Here is a 26,866-nt window from a genome sequence, read left to right as displayed (position 1 = left end):
GGCTGGGTGGGAGAGGGTGGCAGGAGGGCACTTGTGAGACAGCCCAGATCTTAGGGGGGGGGTGAGTTTGCTTGTAGCCAGCTCATCTGATTGTTCAAAGAAAAAGGAGCCCGGATGCGGTTGTGTGAAGGATAACTATCTCTTTATTTACATCTCATCAAAATAGGAACATGCAAGCACATCACGGCATTGACTAAAGGGATAACAGGAGGCGATCCACTCCCTGCAACCAGAAACGTTCTTATGCTCTTCACATGGCAAATATCCCCCCCTTCCCCCACCAAAGGACCCCCCCAACTCTTCCTAAAATAATGATAAATAACTGAGATTGGAGGGTGCTAACCAAATGAATTAGACGCTGAAAGCCGGCAGGGAATGATTCATTGATTTTAAAAAAAGAGACAATGTCCTGGATGAGAAGGAGGGAGGAAGTTAAGAACCAGGTGCTCATAAGCCATGCCATGGCTGCTGGGATTCAAGTTTCTAGACCTGATGGAGGTAAGCTTGGCAATGAACAGGAACCTCTGGGTGAAGAGATGGGGCAGGACTTTGCAGACCTTCTCCCAAATGACAGGAAGCAGAAGCAAATTGATGTGTGCAGACGAATGGATAATAAGCAAAAGTACTAGGAATTGGCTTGATCAAACGCACGGGGTGTGAAATTCGGATTCTCGTGGTGCATCGTTTGAGTGATGTCTGTGTCCTTCTGAATTTGGGGTCCTTCGCACAGATTGGTGCAGTTATAACCGTGCCTGGCTTGGGTCCCTGCACATGTATATGAGGGGTCTCTTTGTTCTGGTACATACACCCCAGTCAGTACGCCCAACTGTATACAAGCCAAAGTCTCAAAGCAGCAGACCTGCAGCAGACAGCTCAGGCTGCAGGATTTACTCCTTGCTCCAGACTTCCCAGTTGACACGAGAGGGGTGCAACCCTTGCTGATTCCTTGCTCTAGCTTCCAACAAAAGTTTATCGTTCTGCCCCATGGCTCACTGAGTGTGTATGTGTGTGTGCTTATAGTATTCAATCGCTCCCGATACAGACACTCCCAGAGGAGTCTGCCTCCAATAAAGAGAGGTCTCTCCGCCAGGAACAGCGACTCAGAAAGAGCAGCAACAGGCATACTCCAGCAAGCTACTCTTGGGAGTGTTTAATTCTTAATTTTAGCAGACCAAATCTGCTAAATCCTTTGGGGAGATGTAGAATTGTGCCTCCAGATTTCATAGCAGCGTAGAATCGATGAGTTGGAAGGGCTGTGTGCCCCCAGCCCCCTGCAACTAAATTTTGAAAATCTGCCCCTGTTACGCACTTGTCTCAATCCCAGCTTAGCCTACAGCGTATGAGTCATTTGGTCCGTGTCCCTCCCGGGTGGCACTAGTTATAAATTAATTCCTCCTGCTTCCAGGCCCAGAGAAAGCACCCTGGTACCCTTCTAGACATTAATAAAGGATCCTTGATCTCCATCAGCGGACTCCGGTTCCACGCAGCGTCCTTTTCGCCGGGTCACCCTGCGGTTGCGGTGAAATTTGGCGTAGCAGCGTAGGCCTAAATTGGGAGAGAGGGGGAGGCCTTGAGTGAGGAGAACGGCAAATTTGTGATGAGAAAAATTCAACGTTCCCTCACCCCAAGGAGAAATCAACTTTCTCCCGAGGAAAACAAAAACAGATTTATACCCCTGATATTGAATATTTAAAAGGTCTAACTGGATATCTAATTTCCAGTCAATAAATCAAAAGCATCGTTCCCTCCCCTCCACACATTTTTTATCTTCACAACCACCCTGCAAGGTAGGCCAGTCTGAAAGTGAGGCTGACACCCCTAAGCAGGTGCCTCTGTGGCTGCGCTGGCCCTGCCTCGTTCTCGGTGTCTGATGGCAACTCCTCACTCATCTGAGCACCCCATAGGAGAGGCTTGCTCCCCAGTGCTTCCCCCCTCCTTTCTCCCCTTTTATTGTTATGATTATTTTATTTTGACAAAGTAATAATCATAAATAAATAAGAATAAAAATGTGCGCCCCACCACTGAGACCATTCCATTGTAACTAGCCAACCTCCCAAAATTTCAACACCTCTTGCGATGGTTTGACCCCTTTCCGTTTTAACAGTACACATTCGACAAACACCTTCCACATCTCCTCAAAATCATTTCTCCTGCATACTCCCTGTCTTACCTTAATGGCACATGTTAATTTATCATTCATAGCTATATCCCACACCTCTTTATACAGTGGAACCTCGGGTTGTGGATGTAATCTGTGATGGAGGCACATCCGCAACCCCGGTGCGATTTGGCGCTTTTGCGCATGCGTGAATGGCAAAACCCAGAAGTAACCCGTTCCAGTACTTCCGGGTTTCCCGCGGTCCGCAACCCGAAAACACATAACCTGAAGCGTCCGTAACATGAGGTATGACTGTACCATCATTCCATTTTATATTCTGCTTGCCCCTTCCGCTTCCTAGCTATCACAATGCGTGCAGCTGTCAATAAATTTGTGAGCAAGTCCTTCATAGCCTGCAAACCTTCCATGCCATCGTAAATTGATAATAATGCTACCTCTAGACCAGGCAAAGGCAAACTCGGCCCTCTAGATGTTTTGGGACTACAATTCCCACCATCCCTGACCACTGGTCCTGTTAGCTAGGGATGATGGGAGTCGTAGTCCTAAAAGATCTGGAGGGCCGAGTTTGCCTATGCCTGCTCTAGAACCCAGTGATTTCTGTTATCTCCTTAAACACCCTATGCCAGAAAAATTGTACATATTTACACCCCCACCACACATAAACATAATTCCCGGTTTCCTGGCGCTCCCCAGTGCTGTGTCACTGGGGAGGGGGACAGCTTCAACCCTCTCCCACCAGGCAAGCTTCAGCCCTCACCTTCTGTGCACATACAGTCATCGTAGCATTTGTTGTTAAGGCCGCGGTTGTGGGGTTTGCAAAGGTGCTCCCGTAGATCACAGCAACATCCTGCCAATTCAAGGAGGGAAGAAGTTAAGAAGCATCCAAACTCTCTTCTCTAGCTGCGTACGAACCAGTGTTATGGGGTTTTTTGGGGGGGGGGCAGTCAGTCTGGATGACCTCTGAGGATCCCTGCCAAAGGGATCTCTGGCCTCAACCAGAGCCAGGGCTTTTTCAGCTGTGGCCCCGATTTGGTGGAACGCTCTGTCACAAGAGACCAGGGCCCTGCGGGACTTGACATCTTTCCACAGGGCCTGCAAGACAGAGCTGTTCCACCAGGCCTTTGGCCAAGGCGCAGTCTGACCCCCTCCTTTGGTAATCCTCACAGAACTCTAGCCCAATGGTTGCCGTTAATTTGATTTGAACTGATTTTAGAATGAATTGATTTTAGAATGCTGTGTTACTTTTATTGCTGTTAGCTGCTTTGAGCCCGGCTTCGGCTGGGGAGGCTGGGATATAAATACAATTATTATTATTATTATTATTATTATTATTATTATTATTATTATTATCAAAGTTGTGATCCTGCGTATGGGATACTACAATCTACAGGAGAATTGGTCCGGGTCCGGTCAAGATAATGAATAGCTTTAGCAGCTCAGCCAAGTACCCACCACTTGCATCTCAAAAGAGTGGGCTCTGTTGCCATGGAGACAAATAGCTGGGCCTTTTCCTACCTCACCTGGATGGAAGCCACTGTATCCTAAGATGGAGAACAACAGGCCAAGGGGGACTGTGATTTGCGTGAGAGTTTTTTTGGCCGGTGCTGGAAGCTGGAGACACAGACATGTCTTGCTCCATGCCGGACTTGGGGTGCTCCCCTGGAAACCTAACGGGGAAGCAAGAATCTTTTGGGCTTGTTAATGCCATTAGCTCTTCCATCCCAAGCCCAGGTTGCAGGTGTAAATAAAGCCATATATCTAAAGACACCACAGTCTCCGTCAACAAGGAACCCCCTCAATGCCTGAAGTTTGGGATCGTCCACAACAATATAGTCACAGACTCCTGGGTACTATAGTTTGTTAAGAGTGCTGGGAACCTCTATGAGGGGTAAACTACAGTTCCCAGCGTGCTTTGGTGGGAGTCATGTGCTTGAAATTGCTCTTCTGGATTGGTTGAGGAGGGGCAGGAGGCAGGGCCTGCTCTGCTCAAGACACAACATACAATTCTGCTTGCCTCCACCGGCGCTAGTCCTCATGAAAGCTGCTGCTCACCTGGGAGGCAGTCGAGGTGATGGTCGCAGGACTCTCCCTCGGCGGGGGTGGTTTCGTTGCCCCCATTCTTACCACGCTGTTTGTCTAGCAGGGGAGAAAGCGAGAAAGGATGAGAAAGGGGGGGTAAAGGTAAAGGTAAAGGGACCCCTGACCATTGGGTCCAGTCATGACCGACTCTGGGGTTGCGGTGCTCATCTCGCTTTACTGGCCGAGGGAGCCAGCGTACAGCTTCCGGGTCATGTGGCCAGCATGACTAAGCTGCTTCTGACGAACCAGAGCAGCGCATTGAAACACCGTTTACCTTCCCGCTGGAGCGGTACCTATTTATCTACTTGCACTTTGATGTGCTTTCGAACTGCTAGGTGGGCAGGAGCTGGGACCGAGCAACGGGAGCTCACCCCGTTGCAGGGATTCGAACCGCCGACCTTCTGATCGGCAAGTCCTAGGCTCTGTGGTTTAACCCACAGCGCCACCCGCGTCCCAAGGGGGGGGTAGTGGAGTATAAAGACCTGCGTTTTACATGGGTAGGATTCCCATCCATTGCCCCACCCACTTTTGCCTCTTGCCACACCCACTTTTCATTCTGGCCCCACCCACTGCCGGGAAATTAGCCCAGGAAGGTTGTTCACAAACGTATGAGACCCTCAGGTCTTGTTGCAATTCCGCAAGAAACTAATCTTTTAGCATCGATAGTATACTTTGGAACTCCCTGCCTATTGATGTTAGGCAGGTGCCTCCACTGTACGTCTGGCCAGCTGGTGTGTGTTTTAATCCGGTTTTTAGCTTATTGTCGAGTTTAATTATTTTCGGGAAGGTTTCCCATAGTTGTTTTTGAGTACAGTGGTACCTTGGTTCTCAAACGCCTTGGTTCTCAAATGCCTCGGTACTCAAATGCCTTGGTTCCCAAACACCAAAAACCTGAAAGTAAGTGTTCCGGTTTTCGAACGTTTTTCGGAAACCAAATGTCCGATGCGGTTGTCAGCTATTGTTTCTTGGGCTCCTGCACCAATCAGAAGCCATGTCTTGGTTTTCAAACATATTGGAAGTCAAACGGACTTCCAGAACGGATTAAGTTTGAGAACCAAGGTACCATTGTATTTGGCACTTTTGTTTTTGCTATTTATTTTGCTTTTTTTTTAAAGGCTTTTTCAGTTCATTTGTTTTTGTGACTGTGTGGAACCCAGTTCAGCTACTGATTGATTGATTGATTGATTGACTGACTGACTGCGGAAATGGATAAAAGCCCCCCATCCAAACAATGACTATCATTGGTGCAGGTAAGAAAAAAAAATAATTTTAATTTTTATCACCTACAATACTGTCTTATTTATTTTATAGTACATTGATTATTGCTTTCATTTTATGGATCAATGGTCTCGTTAGATAGTAAAATTCATGTTAAAACTGCTGTTTTAGGGGTTGTTTTTAAAAGTCTGGGAAAGATTAATCCGTTTTGCCTTACTTTCTATGGGAAAGCACGCCTTGGTTTTGGAACGGACTTCCGGAACGGATTAAGTTTGAAAACCAAGGTACCACCGTATGGGTGTTTATTGTTTTATTCTTTCCGTAAACCGCTTCGAGGGTGTTTTTGGTGGTTTTTTTAAAAGCAATCAAGCGGCATAATTTTTGTGTGAAATAAATAACCTGGAGTCCCCTAGGGATCGGGACCTTCTGAGCTACACCCCCACCCACCCCGCAAAAAGGAGATGATAAAACAGGACACACCTTTCTTCCGGATCGAAGGCCACATATCCGGCCGGAGATCTTCGTAGTCAGTCCAGTCAAAGAGCGTCATGTCCAGGGTGGGCATAACGTCGCCTTCCTGCCTGACTCGCACCCGAGGCCGGGCGGACGTTGCGTGGAGGGCAGGGGGTTCCTCAGTGGATGCCTTTACTGTGGGGCCCAGGAAGGAGGTGGGAGGCAAGCCGGCCGAAGACCCTTCCCCGCCGTGAAGGGTCTGAAGCTGCTCCTCAAAGCTTTCGGGTTTCTTGTACAGGGCGCTTGGACCCGGGTCAGAAGCTTTTCCTGCAGGAGGTGGAGAGTGGGAAATCAGAGCGAAAAGAACAAATGGTCGCAGAAAAGTTTATTTTCCCTCTCTCATAGTGCAAGAACCCGATGGCATCCCGTTATTCTTTTTATTACTTGATAAATTTCAATTCCACCCGGGGCATCACGGGGCAGTTTACAATATAAAAGCACAAAAAATACATAATGTCGTAATGAGAGAAAATAATAACGCCCTTCCTGCGTTGAAGTTGAATGTTGGAAGGTTCAGGACAGGAGGGGGAAAAATACTTTTCCAGTTAAACTGTGGAACTCCCTCCTGCAGGAGGCAGCAATGGCCATCCGCTTGGATGGCTTTAAAATAATAATAATAATAATAATAATAATAATAATAATAATAATAATAATTTATTTGTATCTCGCCCTCCCCGGCCAAAGCCGAGAACAGCTAACATCATATTAGCAGAGTCTGTAACCTGAAGCGTATGTAGCCTGAAGCGTATGTAACCCGAGGTACCACTGTACAGCATTAAATATTAAAAACTTCCCTAAACAGGCAACCCTCCATCCCCCCTCAAAGGATACCTCTGTGCTGCCTCAACCTGTCTCTCCGGCTGTGTCGCCTGTGGTCACGGTTCTGCTTCTTCACCCGTTCGGACCCAGGGGCATGGTTTTCCTGCTCAGGATACGGAAACTCAAAGCCCAGGAAAACGTCCTTTTGCCGGAGGCCCGCCGGCCGGTCCGTCCGCCCTGGGTCGTCGACCGATGCCGGCCGGCTCAGCACCCGCAGGCCGGGCCCCTCCCTGCCCCCTCTGGGCGCCGGCATGCCATAATGGGCCCGGTCGTGTTTGCCCAGCCCGCGGTGGTGCGCTGTGGTCCGTATCATCGGGTGCGGCCAGGCCTCCCGGCTCGGGAAACTGTTGCCGACCTCAGGGAGGCTGGGAGGTGCGGCGGGCCCGGGGTCGAGGGAGTCCGTGGGGCAGATGGTCAGGAGGCAGAAGGCAAAGATGGTGGAGGCAGAGGAGGAGGCGGTGCAGGCCATGTTTCCAGGTGCCTCACCTGTAACGGAAGAAGCAGGGTGTCAATTTGCAGTTCCCCAATTGCATTTATTTCCCATCGGTACACCTGTTCAACATCAACTTCATTGGACTGGTCATGTTGTGTGGATGCCTGATGATCGTCTTCCAAAGCAACTGCTCTATTCCGAATTTCAAATGGAAAGCATAATGCCAGTAGAAGAAACAGACGCAGGTATAGCAAGAGAAGATCAGAAAATATTCCTCTATGCTACAGGACCGGCAAGGATCCTAACTGCTAAAAACTGGAAAAAAAGAAACTGTGCCAACAAAAAAGGAATGGCAAGACAAACTGTTAGAGTATATTGAACTGGCTAGATTAACAGAGGCAATTAGAGATCACATGGGGAAAATGCATGGGGAAAATGCAGAGAATACTTCACAAAACAGTGCCCTAAAATTCATACCTGGACTTGTTTCGATTAATGTCTGCAGGAGACTTTGTGGATATTTAAGTTATAATTAGAAAAATCTTAATAAAAGGAAACAGCTTATAAGAAGTAAATAAGGATGCCAGAAACAAGATAAAGGAAGTCTTTTATTTGGTTGTTTGTACTGTTGTAAATTATGCTTGTTGTTTGTTAGGTTTGTGTCTGATGGGGGTGGATTTCTGTGTTGGGGGGTGGGGGGTTTGTGTTATGTTGTAAATAAAATTTCCAATAAAAATTATAAAAAAGGGAAAGCATAATGCCAATGGTCAACAAAAGAGGTTTAAAGACTCTCTCAAGGCAATTCTTTAAAAATGTAGTATGAACACCGACAACTGCAAAACACACTGGCCTGCGAGTGCTCCAGTTGAAGAACAGCCTTTACCAAAGGTGTCATGGGCTTTGAAGACACTCGAACTCAGAGAAACGTGCTAGGAGGAAGGCACACTTGGCAAACCCTCACTGTGATCAACCTACGTCCCCACTGTGGAAGGATGTGTGGATCCAGAATTGGCCTCCACAGTCACTTACAGACTCACTGTTAAAACCGTGTTCATGGAAGACAATCTGACTTGGCTACGAGGGATCGCCAAAGAAGAAGAAGACACCCGTCAGCTCAGGACACACAAGCCTTCTGGAGCACAATTTCTGTTCTCATCCTGAAGCAAAATTCTTAACCTGAAGCACTATTTCTGGGTTAGCGGAGTCTGTAACCTGAAGCGGATGTAATCCAAGGTACCTCTGTAATCCAGAATGCAGCAGCTGGACTTGCACTGGGAGCAGCCGCCGGGACCTTATAACACCAGTCCTGAAAGATCTACTTTGGCTCCCAGTACATTTCCACGCACAATTCAAAGTGTTTGAAGCCCTAAACAGCTTCAGCCCAGTATACCTGAAGGAGTGTCTCCACCTCCATCGCTCAGCCTGGACACTGAGGTCCAGCTCCAAGGGCCTTCTGGCCGTTCCCTCCCTGCAAGAAGTGAGGTTACAGGGAACCAGGCAGAGGGCCTTCTCGGTGGTGGCACCCACCCTGTAGAATGACCTCCCACCAGATGTCAAGGAGATAAAGAACTACACAAGTTTTAGAAGACATCTGAAGGCAGCCCTGTTTAGGGAAGTTTTTAGTGTTTGATGTTTTATTATGTTTTTTATATGTGTTGGAAGCTGCCCAGTGTGTGTGTGTGTGTGTGTGTGTGTGTGTGTGTACACACATGAGTCCCTGCAGAGAATCTTGGGATCTGTAGTTTGCAAAGGGAGCTGTAGCTCTGGGAGGGGTAAATTACTAGCCATGATGAGTCTACTCTGCCTCCACAGTTGGAGGCAGTGAATGTTTCTGAATACCAGTTGTTGGAAACCACAGAAGGAGAGAGAGCGCTGTAGTGGCTGGGGAAACCCAGTCAGATGGGCAGGGTATAAATAAAAAATGATTATTATACTCAGGTCTTGCTTGTGGCTTTCCCATTAGGCCACGCTGAAAACAGGATGCTGGACTAGATGGGCCAGTGGCCTGATCCTGCAGCCTCTTCTTAGCTTCTGAAAGGACATTCCTTTCCCCACCTGGGAACTGTAGTTTGTTCAGGGTTCTGTGCATTTAAGCTCTGTTTTGGGAAAACTACAGTTCCCATCTTAAAAAGCAGAGACATCACCTTGCCAACAAAGGTCAGTATAGTTAAAGCTATGGTTTTCCCAGTAGTGATGTATGGAAGTGAGAGCTGGACCATAAAGAAGGCCAAAGAATTGATGCTTTTGAGTTATGGTGTTGGAGGAGACTCTTGAGAGTCCCATGGACTGCAAGAAGATCAAACCTCTCCATTCTGAAGGAAATCAGCCCTGAGTGCTCACTGGAAGGACAGATCCTGAAGCTGAGGCTCCAATACTTTGGCCACCTTATGAGAAGAGAAGATTCCCAGGAAAAGACTCTGATGTTGGGAAAGATGGAGGGCACAAGGAGAAGGAAACGACAGAGAATGAGATGGTTGGATAGTGTTCTCGAAGCTACCAGCATGAGTTTGACCAAACTTGGCAGTGGAAGACAGAAGTGCCTGGCATGCTCTGGTCCATGGGGTCACGAAGAGTCGGACACGACTAAACGACTAAACAACAACAACAACAGTTCCCATAATTATTTTCCTGGTGGAAAAAAAAGGACACAGACACAAGCAGAAACACACACACTTTGAATGCTGAGTCTGCTTTCCTGCACCCAAGAATCAGGTGCAAAGGCGACCCCAGAATGCTTTCATGTGCAAATGAAGGCCATTAATCAACCCAGCGTCTCCCTGTCATAGAAGAGTGACCCTGTGTGCGCAGGGGTGCCTTCCAATAATGCATTGCCGCACGCCAGCTGTTGCGCCCTGCCACATCAGGGCTGTCCTGCCAGATCTGGTTGGCACTCCCAGCCTGCCTTTGCTGCACAGCTTGCTTGCCTTCAGTGGAAAAAAGTCAGGAAGTTGAAGATGCTGAAGCAGATGGCAAGCAGGTGGCCACCCGACTTGTCACTCACGCATCCGACCTTGGAGCGAAAAATAAAACTCCAGAGGGAAAATCCCTGGCCTTCCTAAAATCGAAAGCCTAGTGATAATCAACCTGCGCCTGGACTGTGACCGCCTTCACGCTGATGGAATGAGCCTCCAAATGACGACAAATGCCTTGCATTTAGAAATCTAGTATAAATGCATTGCACTTAAAAATCTAATGTAAATGCCTCACATTTAGAAATCTAATATTTCAGGGAGAAGGGTTCAAACTTAGCAGAATCCCTCCGCTGCTATTTACAGTGGTACCTTGTGTTACGTGCGCTTCAGGTTACAGACTCCGCTTACCCAGAAATATTACCTCGGGTTAAGAACTTTGCTTCAGGATGAGAACAGAAATCGTGCTCCGGCAGCGCGGCAGCAGCAGGAGGCCCCATTAGCTAAAGTGGTGCTTCAGGTTAAGAACAGTTTCGGGTTAATAATGGACCTCCAGAACGAATTAAGTACGTAACCAGAGGTACCACTGTATTTACTTACGGTGTTGATATACTGTTTCATCATTGGCATTTGCAAGCAGTGTGCATCAGACAAACCTTACAGAGTAACACAAGAAGATCACCATGAAACAAACGTTACCTTCAAACACCTACTGGAATACAAAAGCCTTTGTTGTATGCCTGATGTGCAGATAGGAAGATGCCTGCCTAATCTCATGGGGGTGGGCGTTCCGCAGGCTTTGGGCATAAAACAATGAATGCCCAGCTTCTGGTCATTACGAGCCATGCAACCAAGCCATATGGGACCGCCTGTAGACTTCCCCCAGGATTTCAGTGATAGGGTAGGGATATAAGTTGTTAAAGGTAAAGGTAAAGGGACCCCTGATCATTAGGTCCAGTCGTGGCCGACTCTGGGGTTGCGGCGCTCATCTCGCTTTATTGGCCGAGGGAGCCGGCGTACAGCTTCCGAGTCATGTGGCCAGCATGACTAAGCCGCTTCTGGCGAACCAGAGCAGCGCACGGAAACGCCGTTTACCTTCCCGCTGGAGCGGTACCTATTTATCTACTTGCACTTTGATGTGCTTTCAAACTGCTAGGTTGGCAGGAGCAGGGACTGAGCAACGGGAGCTCACCCCGTCGCAGGGATTCGAACAGCTGACCTTCTGATCAGCAAGTCCTAGGCTCTGTGGTTTAACCCACAGCACCACCCGCATCCCTATAAGTTGTTAAGGGCCTCATAAATTAATGCGAGCATTAGCTTTGGAGCCCTGGAGTTATATGCTCTCAATAGCTTACCCTATCTACAGTCTAGCTGCAGAATTTTGCACAAGCTGGGGCTTCCAGTCTAAGTCCAAGGGCAGCCCCACACAGAACACATTGCAGTAGTCAAGCCTATGTACCTACCTGAACCTTAAGGAGGCCTTTCTCTGTGTTGTTCTCCATCACTCTGAAGTCCAGAGCGAGTTTTGGGTGGCGGCGTCCCTAGCTATGGAATGCCCCACCTAGCGGAGCCCACAGAGACACGAGCGCTGCCAGTTTTAAGACTTTTCTGTCCTCCCAGACCTATTTTTTAAAACGTTAGCCTCTGTTGTACTTCTGGTGGTTTTTCATTCCTGTATTTGATGGCGATTTTTCTCCCGCCTGGTTGCCTAGAGAGGCGTTCTAGTGCACCATAGGCGACCAGCCAAGTTGCAATTTCCCTCGGCTCGAGTTTTTCTGTGAAAATTGACAGATCACAGTGGAAGCAACGCCTTGCCCTGAAAGGAAATTGGGGGGGGGGGGCGTTGTCAGCCAACACATTAACAGCAGCCAAGTAAATGTTCCAGGATTTCTCCTCCACCAGAAACGACGTGTAAAAAAAAGAAAGAAAGAATCGAAAATGACGGAAACCAGATTGGCATCTGTTACTTCACCAAGGCCAAAGAAACAGAGGAACATTATCAACAGCAAGAAACAAGTTGTATCAGCACACACCCCCCACATGTTCTTCCACAAAGCCCCTTTTCTACAAAGATATATCCGAAGGAAGAATTAGATTCTGTGATGGGCGATCACAGTGGCTGGCTCCATGCCATTGTCTTCCCTGATCATCTCACATGCCTGTAGCAGAAAACTTTGGTGGAATAGCAGCAGGGGCTGGTGCAGGTGCAGATTTGGCCCTCCAGGCCGAACTACTTGGCCCTTCTCACTCCAGGCCACGCCACTTGCCAGTCCGGTTTTGAAACCTCCTAGAGCAGAGGTTTTCAACCTTTTTGGGCCCACAGCTCCCTTAACCAACTACATTATTTCTGCGGCACCCTTGTGGTGCTTCAGAAGCCTGGTTATGTCACACCTTGCCTGTTTTTAATTCTGAAAGTTAAATTGTTGTAAGCTGGCCCAGGACCTTTTGGTGAAGCACAGGTAAAAAGGTAAAGGACCCCTGGATGGTTAAGTCCAGTCAAAGGCGACTATGGGGTAGCGGCACTCATGTCACTTTCAGGCCAAGGGAGCTGGTGTTTGTCCACAAACAGCTTTCTGGGTCATGTGGCCAACAGGACTAAACCGCTTCTGGCGCAACAGAACACCATGACGGAAACCAGAGTGCACAGAAATGCCATTTTCCACTGAGCCTCTTGGGCTTGTGGATCAGATGGTCGGTGGTTCGAATCTCCGCGATGGGGTGAGCTACCGTTGCTCTGTCCCAGCTCCTCCCAACCTAGCAGTTCAAAAGCACACCAGTGCAAGTAGATAAATAGGTACTGCTGCAGCGGAAAGGTAAATGGCAGATAAAAATGTATTATTAGTATTAATAATTTTATTATTTATACCCTGCCCATCTTGTTGGGTTGCCCCAGCCACTCTGGGCAGTTTCCAACACATATTAAGAATATAATAAAACACCAAACATTACCAGCTTCCCTATACAGGGCCGCCTTCAGATATCTTTTAAAAGTCAAATAGTTGTTTCTCTCCTTGATGAATCTGATCAGAGGACTTTTCTCAGGGACGGTGCCACTGCTGAGAAGGCCCTGTGCCTGGTTACCTATAACCTCACTTCTCACAGCGAGGGAACCGCCAGAAGGCCCTTGGAGCTGGATCTCAGTGTCTGGGCCGAACGAGGGGGGTGGAGATGCTCCTTTAGTACTAACACTAATTATAATTAATTCCAATCATAATATAATCTCTAAATTCACCTGCTCTTTTCCCAAGCCAGATCTGAAAACAAGAAAATGTTTTAGAATTCATCTATAATCGGGGAAATTATGCCTAATTCGAGATTTTGACAAGCGCTAGAACTTCCAGGCACTTTTAATATGATTTGGCTCCTTTTCTTACATATACAACGGAACCATCTTTATGAAGCGTCCCATGCCTGTGGCAAATCTGGAACTATACTTGATAATCCAATAACACCGATAGTCGTTCCTTGGACTTTTGTTACTTTAGCCCACGTGAAACTGCTTAATCATAGAATTATTGAATCACAGAATTGTAAAGTTGGAAGGGGACCCTAAGGATAATCTAGTCCAACCCCCTGCAATGTAGGAATAAGCAGCTGCCCCATACGGGGATCAAACCTGCAACCTTGGAGTTCTCAGCACCACACTCTGACCAACTGAGCTATCCAGCCTCTATTTTATACTTTGGGTTTTTCGTCTTTTAATTTTCATCTGTTCTCTCGGTTCTATATACATTTCATAATGAAAAAAATTTTAAAACTTTTAGCACCACCCACAAATAAAACATAATAATGAATAGCACAACCTCTGGGTCCACCCGCCCTTTCCCCAAGCCGGATCATCAAAGAACCAAGCATGGTTAAAACGGGGCCAGTTGCACCAGCCAAGACTTATTATCCTCCCCCCCCCTTAAAAAAATCCCACTGTGGCGTATATATATTTGCACAAAGCCGCTTGGCAATCCATCAAGCGAGTTGGCATTTTCGCCGGGCCGGAGGAACAGGTGCGGCGTCGTGCTGGCTGCGCTTTCTCCACGGCGCTCGGGCAAGGGAAGCTTGCGCGCGTCCTTGGGGAAGCGCATTTGAAAGGCGAGAGGGAGAAAGAGCCAGAGATTGTGCTGAAAAGACCCCCCCCCCCCCGATTTCTATATTTTCCAAAGCGATGAGAGGAAGGAGTCCACCTCCCTCCCTCCCTCTCAGTCCCCCGGGTCCCCCCATTGCGCGTCGGAGGCGAGCCCCAATGCGCCACCAGCGGGCGCCCCGTCCGTGCCAAAAACTCCAGGCGCGTCAATGGGACTTGGCAGGGGCGCGCCGGATGATGGACGAGCGTCTCGGAAGCGCCCGTCGGGCCCCGCGCGCACCAGCAGCCGGGCGGCAAGAAGGTTCTCGCAGGAAGGCGGCGAGAGCAGGCGAGACGGGGTCCCATTGTGCCGGGCTCAATGCGGCGAGCCTGCCCCGCTGCGCCGGCCTCCATCTGCTCGCTGCGCGCCCGGGCCTGGGAGAGACGGGACATGTTTGGACAGCTCCCGGGACCCCGCCGTGCGCGCGAGGCCTCGGCGCCCCCAGTCCGCTGGCTTTGCAAACTTCCCAAGAGCAGAGAAGAAAAGCGCCCCCTAAGGATCCATTGGAAGCCCCTCTTCTTCTTCTTCTTTTCTGGGGACTGGTCTATTATATCCCACCCCCGACCGTTTCCTGCGCATTCAGCCCGCTCTGAAAGCCGAGGTCGCCCCCTTTGCTTCAACCAGCCTCTCTGTCTTTTAAATTCCTTGCCAACTCCGGCAATTCGTTCTTCACAAACGGCCCACCAAGGACTCCGGACAAGCGTGTATCCTTTCCAACTTGGGGGGCGTCCCCCCCTCCCCAACTTCCCTTTCAAGAACAGAAGAAAAACGCGACTGGATCAGGCCCACCGCCCATCTAGTCCGGCGTCCTGTTCTCACAGTGGCCAACCTATTTATAATAATAATTTATTATTTATACCCCGCCCTTCTGGCTGGGTTTCCCCAGCCACTCTGGGTGGCTATTTCTCCCAATCTGGTCATGAATGTACGGCTGATTCTCCTTTTGTCTTATGTTTTTTATTTCATTTTATTTCATTCCAACTCTTCGCATACCACTTAACACTGCCGTTCCATTTTGCTTGTATACGGTAATTTTTTCTCTTTTGCCTGTATAATTTTTTATTAATTCTTTCAATCATTTTCACAATAATCTTCATGCCCAATGGTTCCATAAATTGACTTTCCACCCCCACTTCTGCAGAGTTTTTCCTGAAACCTTTTCTACTGCATTAACAAAGTTTCCCCCAGATAAAGGAAAACAATAGAAATACTTAACTGACCAATCACATCGGTTCTGCCCCCCCAACAAAAACCCTGGCTACGCCCATATTTATTTTTATATTTTACTTTTTATTTCATGTGATTGATATAACTTCCAAGCGGTTTTCAAAGAATACAAAAATTAACTAGTAAAAATACCAGTTTAACAGTAAAAAAATTAATTAAAACCAACAGTAAAAAAGAAGAAGAGAAAAACACATTGGCAGCTATGTGTCTGGATAAAGGTAAAGGGACCCCTGACCATTAGGTCCAGTCATGACCGACTCTGGGGTTGCAGCGCTCATCTTGCTTTATTGGCCGAGGGAGCCGGTGTACAGCTTCTGGATCATGTGGCCAGCAGGACTAAGCCGCTTCTGGCGAACCAGAGCAGTGCACGGAAATGCCGTTTACCTTCCCGCCGGAGCAGTACCTATTTATCTACTTGCACTTTGACGTGCTTTTGAACTGCTAGGTTGGCAGGAGCAGGGACCAAGCAATGGGAGCTCACCCCATCACAGGGATTCGAACCGCCGACCTTCTGATCGGCAAGCCGTAGGCTGTGTGGTTTAACCCACAGCGCCATAGGTGTTCCTAAAGGAAAATGTTTTAAGCATACAGCAAAAGGATCTGCCTGGTGTCAACAGGCAGGGAGTTCTACAGTTGCCACACTGAAATATCTATTTCTTATAATAGCCGAATGAGTATTACGTGGTACCTGTAAGAGTTCCAGTACTGCAAATCAAAGTGGTCAAGTGGGCAACAGATATAGGGCAACGCATGAAAGTAAACCAGCCCCAATATGTTAAGGGCTTTGTCTACTAATAGGAAGACATTGAACTTGGCCGAGTGCATATCTCTGAGCTGAAAGAGCCTCGCTCCTGTCAGCAACTGGGCTGGGGTGTCCTGCACCAACTGCAGTTTCCCAGCATTGGAATTTAATATCAACCTACTGGAGAGACGAAGGGACGTGGTTGGCGCTGTGAGTTAAACCACAGAGCCTAGGACTTGCCGATCAGAAGGTGGGCGGTTCGAATCCCCGCCACGGGGTGAGCTCCTGTTCCTCGGTCCCAGCTCCTGCCAACCTAGCAGTTCGAAAGCACGTCAAAGTGCGAGTAGATAAATAGGTGCCGCTCCAGCGGGAAGGTAAACGGCGTTTCCATGCGCTGCTCTGGTTCGCCATAAACAGCTTAGTCCTGCTGGCCACATGACCTGGAAGCTGTACGCCGGCTCCCTTGGCCAATAAAGCGAGATGAGTGCCGCAACCCCAGAGTCGGCCATGACTGGACCTAATGGTCAGGGGTCCCTTTACCTTTCACGGGAGAGACAAAGCGACTTTGATACGATGACTTCTTCTGGAGAACAAGATTGTGGGTAGATTCAGCTCGAAATGCAATGAAATTGACAAGCTGAACTCAGGTGGATCATGCAAGTCAATTCAAATGAGATAATGTGCAAATGAGAAGAGAAGACTCCCTGGAAAAGACCCTGATGTTGGGAAAGATTGAGGGCACAAGGAGAAGGGGACGACAGAGGACGAGATGGTTGGTCAGTGTTCTCGAAACTACCAGCATGAGTCTGACTAAACTGCGGGAGGCAGTGGAAGACAGGAGTGCCTGGCGTGCTCTGGTCCATGGGGTCATGAAGAGTCAGAGACGACTAAACGACTAAACAACAAATGTTCAAATGCGGGAAACCAAGAGGCTGTGTTGCCTGCAATCACGCCTGTTTTCCTATTTTAATAGATCCGTATTATCCACATGTATTTGATGTGCCAATGTCAGGGTGCGGTCATTCATCGTTTGCTCTTCTGCAACATTTGGGGCTGCATTACACACCACACATTTAAAGAACACCCAAACACCCAAGAGTGAATCCTGGGAGATGTAGATTATCCCTTACAGAACTACATATGCAGCACACTAAATAAACTAGAGTTCCCAGGTGGGAGAAGGAATATGCTTTGAGAACATAAGACGAGCCTGTTGGATCAGGCTAGTGGCCCATTGAATCCTTAAGGACTGACAAATCCCAGAACCAGGAGGAAGGGACGTTGGATAAAGATTGGACTTGTCTATATCTTTCTTTCTATTTTTCTTTATTATCAGAATGTTTTACAAAGTTGATGAATGATAGAAAAATGTTGGAAGAAATTACCTGGCTTTAGTAAAGATGCATAAAGAATTATGAAAGAATATTATGATCACAAGAAGTTGGTAAGGTTAAGACTTAAGTTTTAAACTTTAAGGTTTAGTTTATTATAGAAAGATAGGATTAAATTAGTCGAGGGTAATGTAATGATAGATTTTTTTGAAACATGGAAAGGAAAGGATTTGCTGGGATAATTAACAACTAGAATACAAAGGAAGGGAGGAGGAGGAGGTCTAAGAAAGAAGGCAATGACAGTTAAGGGTCTGAAAATAATGAATTTGTTTTGTTTTTTCTTTATTCTTTTTTCTGTATTTTTTATTCTCTTGTATTTTGTATTTTTACTTTTTGTATTTTTACTTTGTGTATTTTTACTTCTTGTTTTTGTTCTTGTGTAATTTTTGTATCCTTTGAAACTTTAATAAATATCATTAAAAAAAAAAAAAAAGAATCCAGCATTCTATTCTCACAGAGGCCAACCAGGTGCCTTTAGGAAACTTTCCCAGGCACAACACCACAATTGGCATGCCACAATGCATTATAGGAAGGCACACCCCAGCCGCCCCTATAAGCAGGGCTGCTCTTCTACGGCAGGAAGATGCTGAGTTGATTAATGGCCTTCATCTGCACATTAAAGCATTCTGGGGCTGCCTTTGCACATTATTCTCGGGTGCAGAAAAGCAGACTCAGCATTCCGCTCCCAGAAAAAGAATTAGGGGAATAATAACAATAACAATAAGAGCAACAATAACTCTAGGTGGAACAGACAGAATATTAAAAACATGATAAAACATCAAACATTATGAACTTCTCTAAACAGGGCTGCTTTCAGATGTCTTCTAAAAATCAGATAGTGGATTATTTCCTTGACATCTGACGGGAGGGTGTTCCACAAGGAGGGCACCACTCTGCCTGGTTCCCTCTGCCCTCTGCCTGGTTCCCTGTAACTTCACCTCTCACAGGGAGGGAACCGCCAGAAGGCCCTCGGCACTGGATCACAGTGTCCGGGCAGAACGATGGAGGTGGAGACGCTCCTTCAGCACCAACACTTTGAATTGTGCTTGGAAACATACTTTACCCACCCCCCCTCCACAGAGCTACAATGCACAGAACCTTGAACAGTCTATGGTTCCCAGGTGGGGGAAGGAATGTGATTTTAGAAGCTAAGTAGAGGCTGCTGGATCAGGCCAGTGGCCCATCTAGTCCAGCATCCTGTTCTCAGTGTGGCCCAATGGGAAAGCCACAAGCAAGAGCCAAGCACAAGAGTTGTCTCCCTTCCTGTGGGTTCCAGCAACTGGTATTCAGAAGCATTACTGCCTCCGACCATGGTAAGGTAAAGATAAAGGACCCCTGGATGGTTAAGTCCAGTCAAAGGCGACTATGGGGTTGTGGCGCTCATCTCGCTTTCAGGCCGAGGGGGCCGGCGTTTGTCCACAGACAGCTTTCTGGGTCATGTGGCCAGCAGGACTAAACCGTTTCTGGTGCAACAGGACACCGTGACAGAAGCCAGCGTGCACGGAAATGCTGTTTACCTTCCCGTCACAGCTGTACCTATTTATCTACTTGCACTGGTGTGCTTTCGAACTGCTTGATTGGCAGGAGCTGGGACAGAGCAACGGGAGCTCAACCCATCGCGGGGATTCGAACCGCCGACCTTCTGATGGGCAAGCCCAAGAGGCTCAGTGGTTTATACCATAGCGCCACCCATGGAGACCCAGCATAGCCATTGTGGCTAGTAGACATATTGTCCTCCAATAATTTGTCCAGTCCTCTTTTGTAGCCATCCACGTTGGTGGCCATCACGGCCTCTTGGGGGAGCAAGTTGCAATGGGTGAACAAGTCCCTCCACATATGGGAGATGATCAGCCTGGCACCTGAATCTTATCTCAACCCTGGCAATGGAACGAAACCCTTCACCACACCCAAAGGCAAACAGGCTAGCTTAGGGGCCAGAGGCCCGGTTGTATCACACAACACACAAAGCGCACTGTCCGCCTACAAAGGGGAACAGTTGGCTGGGAGGCCCTTAGGAGTAGGGCTGGGCGATAATCCAGTTTTCAACATTGTGATATATCACCCAGTTAAACATCACAATATACCAAAATACAGTGGTACCTTGGTTATTGCCTGTTGTCTTTGTCCAGCTGGACCATAAAGAAGGCTGATCGCCGAAGAATTGATGCTTTTGAATTATGGTGCTGGAGGAGACTCTTGAGAGTCCCATGGACTGCAAGAAGATCAAACCTATCCATTCTGAAGGAACTCAGCCCTGAGTGCTCACGGGAAGGACAGATCCTGAAGCTGAGGCTCCAATACTTTGGCCACCTCATGAGAAGAGAAGACTCCCTGGAAAAGACCCTGATGTTGGGAAAGATGGAGAGCACAAGGAGAAGGGGACGACAGAGGACGAGATGGTTGGATAGTGTCTTCGAAGCTACAAACATGAGTTTCACCACAATGTGGGAGACAATGGAAGACAGGAGTGCCTGGCGTGCTCTGGTCCAGGGGGTCACGAAGAGTCGGACACGACTAAACAACAACAACCTTGGTTATTGAACTTAATCTGTTCCGGAAGTCCGTTCGACTTCCAAAACCATTTGAAAACTAAGGTGCGGCTTCTGATTGACTGCAGGAACTTCCTGCACTCAAGCGGAATCCGTGTTGGATGTTTGGCTTCCGAAAAACGTTCAAAAACTGGAACACTTACAGGGGGCCACTAGGGGGCGCATTGGAAGATGGCTGACAATAACATCTCTCCGACCCACACGAGGTAATTTGGAGGCTATGATGGTGGTAATCAGCCTCCTTAAACACCCCCCCCCAGGATTGTGGGGGGGACGGCCCTTGCCTGCTGTGCCCTATACCACCCCCAAATTTGTGGGGGTGGGGGCACTAGGCACAAAGCCCTCCTGTGGGATTCCGGCACTCCTGAATGCCGTCCCTGATTCGCCACTAGATGCAGAACTTCAAAGGAAACAATTTGGATGAAAGGAATGCACATATTTCAAGAAAGAAGGGGGAGTAAAGACTGCTAACAGAAGAGATCTCTGACAAAACAAGATAAGAATAAAACATGAGAAGATACGCCAAGACAAGGTATGGCAAATGACTGATGGGGGAGGGGGAAAAAACTCTCCCTTCTTTCCCTATGTGATTAAACAAGAATCCCCTCCCCTCACGAGTCAGAAATGTCGTTTTAAGGACTTAAGCTGTGGATTTAAGGCTGTGTGGAGATAAACTTTCGAACCAAAGCACGTTTTAAGAAGAGCATGGAATGTGTAAGAGCTTTGGAATGACGCAGTTAAAAATGCCGTCGCCATATTGGGAAGTTCTGTCGGAGGTCTTGAGTCTGGGAGGAGAAAGAGAGAAATAGAGCTGTTTATATATTGTGGGTTAAACTCCTCAGTGGGACTTAAGAGCAACAGTTTTACGAGACTATGATGGCAAGAGTGATGTTATCTATGAAGGAGATGATATATGGAAACCATCTCGATTTGAGGATTGGAAGAACGGAAAATTCACACAGGACTATTATTACTATTGGTGTTTATCGGCTTAAGGAGACTATCAGAAGAGATCATAAAGAAAAAAGAGAAAATATATGAATAAGATGTGATGTGGAAACAGCAAGATAAGATGGGATAGAACTATGAACTCTGTTTGGACTGATTGGGACTGATTGGGACATTAACGCAGCAGCAAGAAGATGATCAGAATCCCCCTTCGGATCTTGAAATATGGGTCCCCCCAACAAAATTTAAAATTCGGCTTTGTAATTCGGAATTTATGTGATATGATTTAATTTGATGTGATTGGCCAGTTAATAAAAATTGTTTTTTTAAAAAAACTGGAACACTTACTTCCGGGTTTTCGGTGTTTGGAAACCGATTTGTTCGACAACTAAGCCGTTTGAGAACCAAAGTACCACTGTATGTCTAAAATAAGGATGGAGCTCTGAAGAGGCATATGCTGGCTTCATGGTTTTCCCTGCATTGTGATTTTTTGCCATTGTCCGCTCTTATGATTTGCAGGGGGCAAGGGAGAGCTGAGCCAGCAGAGTTAACAAGGGCTGCAGGAGTCAAGAGAGGCTTTGGTTTCCCCCCACATTTGCATAGCATGCAAGTCATGCTTCGCAATACATTGCCAGGCCAAAAATTACGAAACTGATATCATGATATGGACTTCAAACCTGATGCACATCTGATGTCAGGACTCCATGACAGTGGAGTTGGGGAACAATGATGGGGAACGGCACACAGAGTCAAATGTGGGTGGGGCGGCAGGGCAGGGCAAGGCGGCAACCCTGGTTCACTTTGAGCAGCAAAATGGGACACGCCAGCCCAGATCTGGAGGTTCCCCATCCCTCTCTAGGACAAGACTGGGAAGGCTGCATCCCTCCAGGACTTACTGTACTGCAACTCCCATCAGCTCTGCCCGTTGGTCGTGCTGGCTGCGTCTGATGGGAGTTGGAGTCCACCGAGTCCTGGAGGACACCAGGTTGGGGAAGCCTGAGTTGAAGAATGGAAAGTTGGTTTGGTATGGCTGGCTGGGCTCTGAAATGTTTGATGCTCACCATCCCTAGACCACACAGTACACTTCCAGTACAGTGTACTAATGCCAGTGTCCTGGAAGAAGCAAAGATCATCCGTGACGAAGCAATGGTTCTTCAACATCAACTTCGTTGGACTGGTCATGTTGTGTGCCTGATTATCGTCTTCCAAAGCTACTACTCTACTCTGAACTTCAAAATGAAAAGCGTAATACTGGTGGTCAACAAAAGAGGTTTAAGACTCTCTCAAGGCAAATCTTAAGAAGTGTAGTATAAACACTGACAACTGGGAAACCCTGGACTGCGAGCGCTCAAGTTGGAGAACAGCCTTTATCAAAGATGTCATGGGCTTTGAAGACGCTCGAACTCAGGACGGAAGTGAGAAACATGCTAAGAGGAAGCCACGCTTGGCAAACCCTCACTGTGATCAACTCCCACCCGGAAACCTATGTCCCCACTGTGGAAGGACGTGTGGATCCAGAATTGGCGCCCGCAGTCACTTACAGACTCACTGTTAAAAATGTGTTTATGGAAGACAATCTTACTCGGCTACGAGGGATCACCAAAGAAGAAGAAGACCACAGAGCAGACCACAGTTAAGCCCCTGGGCCAGGGGTAGGGAACCTTTGGTCCTTTGACTGTTGCTGAACTATAGGCAGGGCTGTCCTAATGTCCTAATGTCCTAAGACATTTTGGCACCTGAGGCTAACCACAGAATACTGCCCACCCACCCCTGCCAGGGAAGAAGTGGTGAGTGAAGATGTACATCAGGACCAAGGAGATAATTAAAATCTACATCAGGGCCAATTGGGAACTAGGGTTGAAGGAGAGCAGTAGCGCCCCCTATTTGCCAAGAGACCGCTGTAGAGGCTGCATTGCGGGGGCAGATCTCACCTCCAAGGATTGTGTCTCAGTTGTCAGCTGAGGAATCCTGCCACCCAAGGCAGTCGCCTCTCCTTGTCTCATGAGTGACTCTCATAATCCCTGGGCATTGGCCATGCTAGCTGAGGCTGATGGGAGTTGTAGTTCAGCCACATCTGAAGGACCCAAGATTCCCCACACCTGCTCTGAACCATGAATTAATAAACCATGGTTAAGCATTCTGTGTGAACCAAGTCCTTAGCAGGAATCCGTTAAGCCTTAACTATTAAGAATTCCAGAATCTCTGCCGTCTTTCTTTGCAAATTTAATCCGCACCAGTGGAGCACCATGATTCTTTTCTCTCCCTCTTTTTAGTATATCATGCAAGACTGATGTATGCCCAACACAAGATCTCCTCTGGTGGATTTTGCTATCGGTTTCTGACTCCCACTCGTTTTAACAGCTACAGGAAAATGACTTTTCCCACCTCAATTAGGCTGCTGAGATGAAGACAGCCCACCAGGAGGGGGGCTGTGTCTGAAAGGATTGCAAGTTCAGTCCTGAAAATAAATCCCCAGGCTCTGAGAGTGCTCAGAAGCACTCTGATTTGTTTATTTTTTAAATTAAGAGTATGTCTTTTGCACCCCACTCCGGTTGTTAGGTTTTGGGGGTCCCAATATAAACTAGAGTAGATCTGACAAGCCTGAAATTGTACCCTTCCTGACCTAAGGAATCCCCATTGACATTTCTTCTTGCATTTCAAATGTCCCTTGTGGCAAAACATTGGGAACATTAATTTTGAATGGTGCATCTTAGTTTTTTTATATTTTTAAATCCTAATAAGATTCATGCCTAGGTCCAAAGTGTGGGATTCCCTGATGCCTTTCATTTTATAATTTGGACAATTTTGTACCACTTAATGACAGCTGTCTCTATGTACAGGACACTCAGTGAAACAAACAAACAAAATGAGTTAAAACTCTCATATCAACATTCAATTAAAAAGCCGTATTAGAAGGAGAATCTTGCATTTTTAAGTACTCACCCCTAATATTTTATTTTGTGCAGAGAAAAGTCAACATTTAAAGAAGTGTATTGCTCTGGGTTCAAGGACAATATTTATAATTGGTTTCAACTGGATGTGTGTGTGCATGTAATCTTCTGGATTTTGAAATGTATGGGAGTTAATGAGCAAATTTTTACTCCTTATAGCCCCCTTTTCCTCCAGCCCCCACCCAAAAAGAATCCAACAAGCCCCCAAAAAAGTCTCATCACAAAGATGCAATCATATTTCTAATCAAACCATCTCAACTGGAGATTCTGTGATGAAAGGACTCTTAAACGGAAGAGGCAAGACTCTCGATACGTATAACAGCCACTTCATGTCCGTATCATTTAAAAAAAGGGGGGGGGGTATCTTCCAAAGATGGGGTCGCTAATACTTCCCTCCTCTGAAACTGACCTATTGCCACTTTTACAAGTTCCCGTCTGCAGCATGAAACATTTCATGAACACACACATTTTACTCTCTTTCAAACTGCAGCCGCGCTCAATCTAGGAAACCTTTTTGGCACAAACTCCAGAGATCCAGAATTATCCCTTGGAGACAAATTGGCTCAGGTGAGCAGAAAATAGGGGTGGGGGGGAGAGAGAAAAAGAGAGAGAAACAGACCTCCTCCCCATGCAAAAGCTCTGAAATGTGTCTTTGTCTCAGTTCTCCAAGGAAATGGGGTGTCCCTGTTCAAGGGGGGGTGGAGCTATTCCAAAAGAAAGGGACTGGATCTTTGCTTTTTCATTTTATTTGACTTGAAAAGTGTCCAGGGTTGGGGATTTGTGGGTGAAGGCGTCTGGCCACGATCCAGGGAGGAAGGGAGGCAACTTCCACCTCGTGCCTTAATTGCTTTATGAAATTATGGGTTGGTAACGGATCCAAGATAAGCAGCCTGTAACCCTGAATTTAAGACTACTATCGGTAACGAGGGTCTTAATCCCCACCAACTCCCGAGGCTCCCCATCTAAAGCAAACCTCAGCAAGTTACTTCATATGTCAAGATTTGTTCACCGTCTGTCGTTTTTAAAAATACACACGCGTCCCAGGGAGTTGCACAATAACAAGAAGTGTGTGTTAAAACCTCGTTCACATCCCACACAACATATACGTATGTGCAGTTTGAAGCCAACACAGAAAAAAGTCGAATTTAAATTAAATGAAAACTGGAGCGACTCAAGAGCAAACTGATATGTACAAGGATCTAGGCTGCTAGAATTATAACGTGCAAAAGGGAAGCTGGAGACTTGTTCTGCCTCCGGGGGCTGTTAGATCCTACTCAGAGTAGACCCACTGAACTCCATCAAGATGACGAACTTGAGTCCATTCATGGGTCTGCTCAAAGTGCAACTTGGTGGGCTTACGATCTGTTGGACCTAAGGCAGTGATGCCCATTAATTTCTGTCTACTCTGAGTAGGGCTAGCATCTGTACCATTCACATGCCCTAGATACACAACATATCAAAAAGCCCCAAATCTCCTATCTATCTATTTATCTATTTATTATATTTATGTGGAGCTCCCGGCACCAAACTCAAAGCGGCTTACGAAAACATTTATTTCATAAAATTTATATACCGCTTGCTCGCTTTAAAAATCCCCAACGACTGCTCACATGTCTAAAATGGGAAGATAATCCGAACACCCTTTAAAATTCGATGCCAGAACCCTCACCTTTTTAAGAATAAAGAAACCAAGGACAGCTTAGGAAAGGCATCCACCCACCAAATATTTCCCATGTTCAATTTAAAAAAATAAAATAAAATATTTTGCTCGGAGGGAAGTCTGGGGAGATAAAGAGTTCCCAGCACGCGCCAGGCTGCCGCGCAGATGCCACGATAGATGCGCGCGTGCGGAGCTTACCTGCTTGCTGCTAAGCCAGCGCTGGGAGGCAGCTCGGCTGGTCCAACGCGGCGCTGCTTTCTCCTGAATCCCGAAGTGCTGAACGGGAGGGAGAGGGGAAATAGAGGGGAGGGGAGAGAGGGGTTGGGCTTAGGACTATCCCCCCCCCCCTTCTAAAAAAAAGTGAGGTGCGGGGGTTTTTCAAGAGCAAGGGAAAAAACTGGGAGGACTTTTTCTAAAGCTCCCAGACTTAGAAAGAAACAGTGTTTGAAAAGGAGCATGCTTTGATGCGGAGAGGGGTGTGGTTTTGTGTGTGTGTGTGTGTGTGTGTTGTGTGTGTGTACGATTAGGAGGGGGAAGTGATGGATTTCTATGAATTGCATAGAGGGGAAGGCGCGTTCCCGTCGCCAGGCGCGCGCGCCCCCGGAGCAGTGCCGGGGAGCTGCTGCTCGGTCTAGAGACAAACGCACACTCACACAAAGGAGACAAAGGGAACTGGTACCCAGTAGCCTAGATGTTTTAAAAAGGCGACAGTCCAGCAATTATATGTAATATTCTCTCTCCCAGGGAGATGACGGGAGTGGGGGAGAATTGGCTTGCTGTGGGGTGGGAGAGAGGGGGGGTGGGTCTAGCCTGGCGCTCCTTTCCCTCTGGGTGGTGGTAGGGGGTCGTTTTCTCTCCCCCTCTTCACCTCCATCATCTTCATCCCGCCTTCCTCCTAGAGGATTGTGGGAAACTCCCAAAGGGTAAATTGATGCCTTTGAGGAGGGGAGAGGGGTAATGACAGCGAGACCCAGAGGGTCCTGCTGAGCTGGTTAAAACGATTCTCTCTCCACTTTCCACGCACACTCCCCTACCTCTGCCCAGGAGAATAGAGGGGAGGGGTCTCCACCTGGGTCTCCCGCCTCTAGATCGACTTTATTCATTGTGAAAACTGATGACACCCTTGCTACCAGTTATGTGCATCGGGGGTTTTTTCCTTCGCTGTTCCGTGGTTTTTCAGCTTTGCTAAA

The 26,866-nt window shown here is 47.4% G+C and overlaps 1 protein-coding gene across 5 annotated transcripts; it reads right to left on the bottom strand.

Annotated features, from left to right (window-relative positions):
• Positions 1 to 120: 120 nt before the first annotated feature.
• On the bottom strand, positions 121 to 26,866 carry DRAXIN (dorsal inhibitory axon guidance protein). 5 transcript variants are annotated; one of them, XM_081017505.1, is made up of 7 exons: positions 25,875 to 26,866; positions 13,323 to 13,344; positions 6,761 to 7,234; positions 5,897 to 6,196; positions 4,172 to 4,255; positions 2,877 to 2,966; positions 121 to 1,545 (listed from the first exon to the last, which is right to left on the bottom strand). In XM_081017505.1, the coding sequence occupies exons 3-7, from the start codon at positions 7,215 to 7,217 to the stop codon at positions 1,433 to 1,435; spliced, it is 1,044 nt and encodes a 347-aa protein (XP_080873631.1). In that variant the 5' UTR covers positions 7,218 to 7,234; positions 13,323 to 13,344; positions 25,875 to 26,866; the 3' UTR covers positions 121 to 1,432. The 5 variants fall into 5 exon arrangements, with proteins under 5 accessions (XP_080873631.1, XP_080873629.1, XP_080873628.1 ...); XM_081017503.1 differs by lacking the exon at positions 13,323 to 13,344 and having other exon boundaries at positions 25,875 to 26,863; XM_081017502.1 differs by lacking the exon at positions 25,875 to 26,866 and having other exon boundaries at positions 13,323 to 13,972.

The sequence above is a fragment of the Podarcis pityusensis genome (genome assembly GCF_964106645.2).
Source record: "Podarcis pityusensis genome assembly, chromosome: 8".
Lineage (NCBI taxonomy): Eukaryota > Metazoa > Chordata > Lepidosauria > Squamata > Lacertidae > Podarcis > Podarcis pityusensis.
Note: the sequence above shows the minus strand (reverse complement) of the source record. Positions and strands in the feature narration are given on the sequence as shown.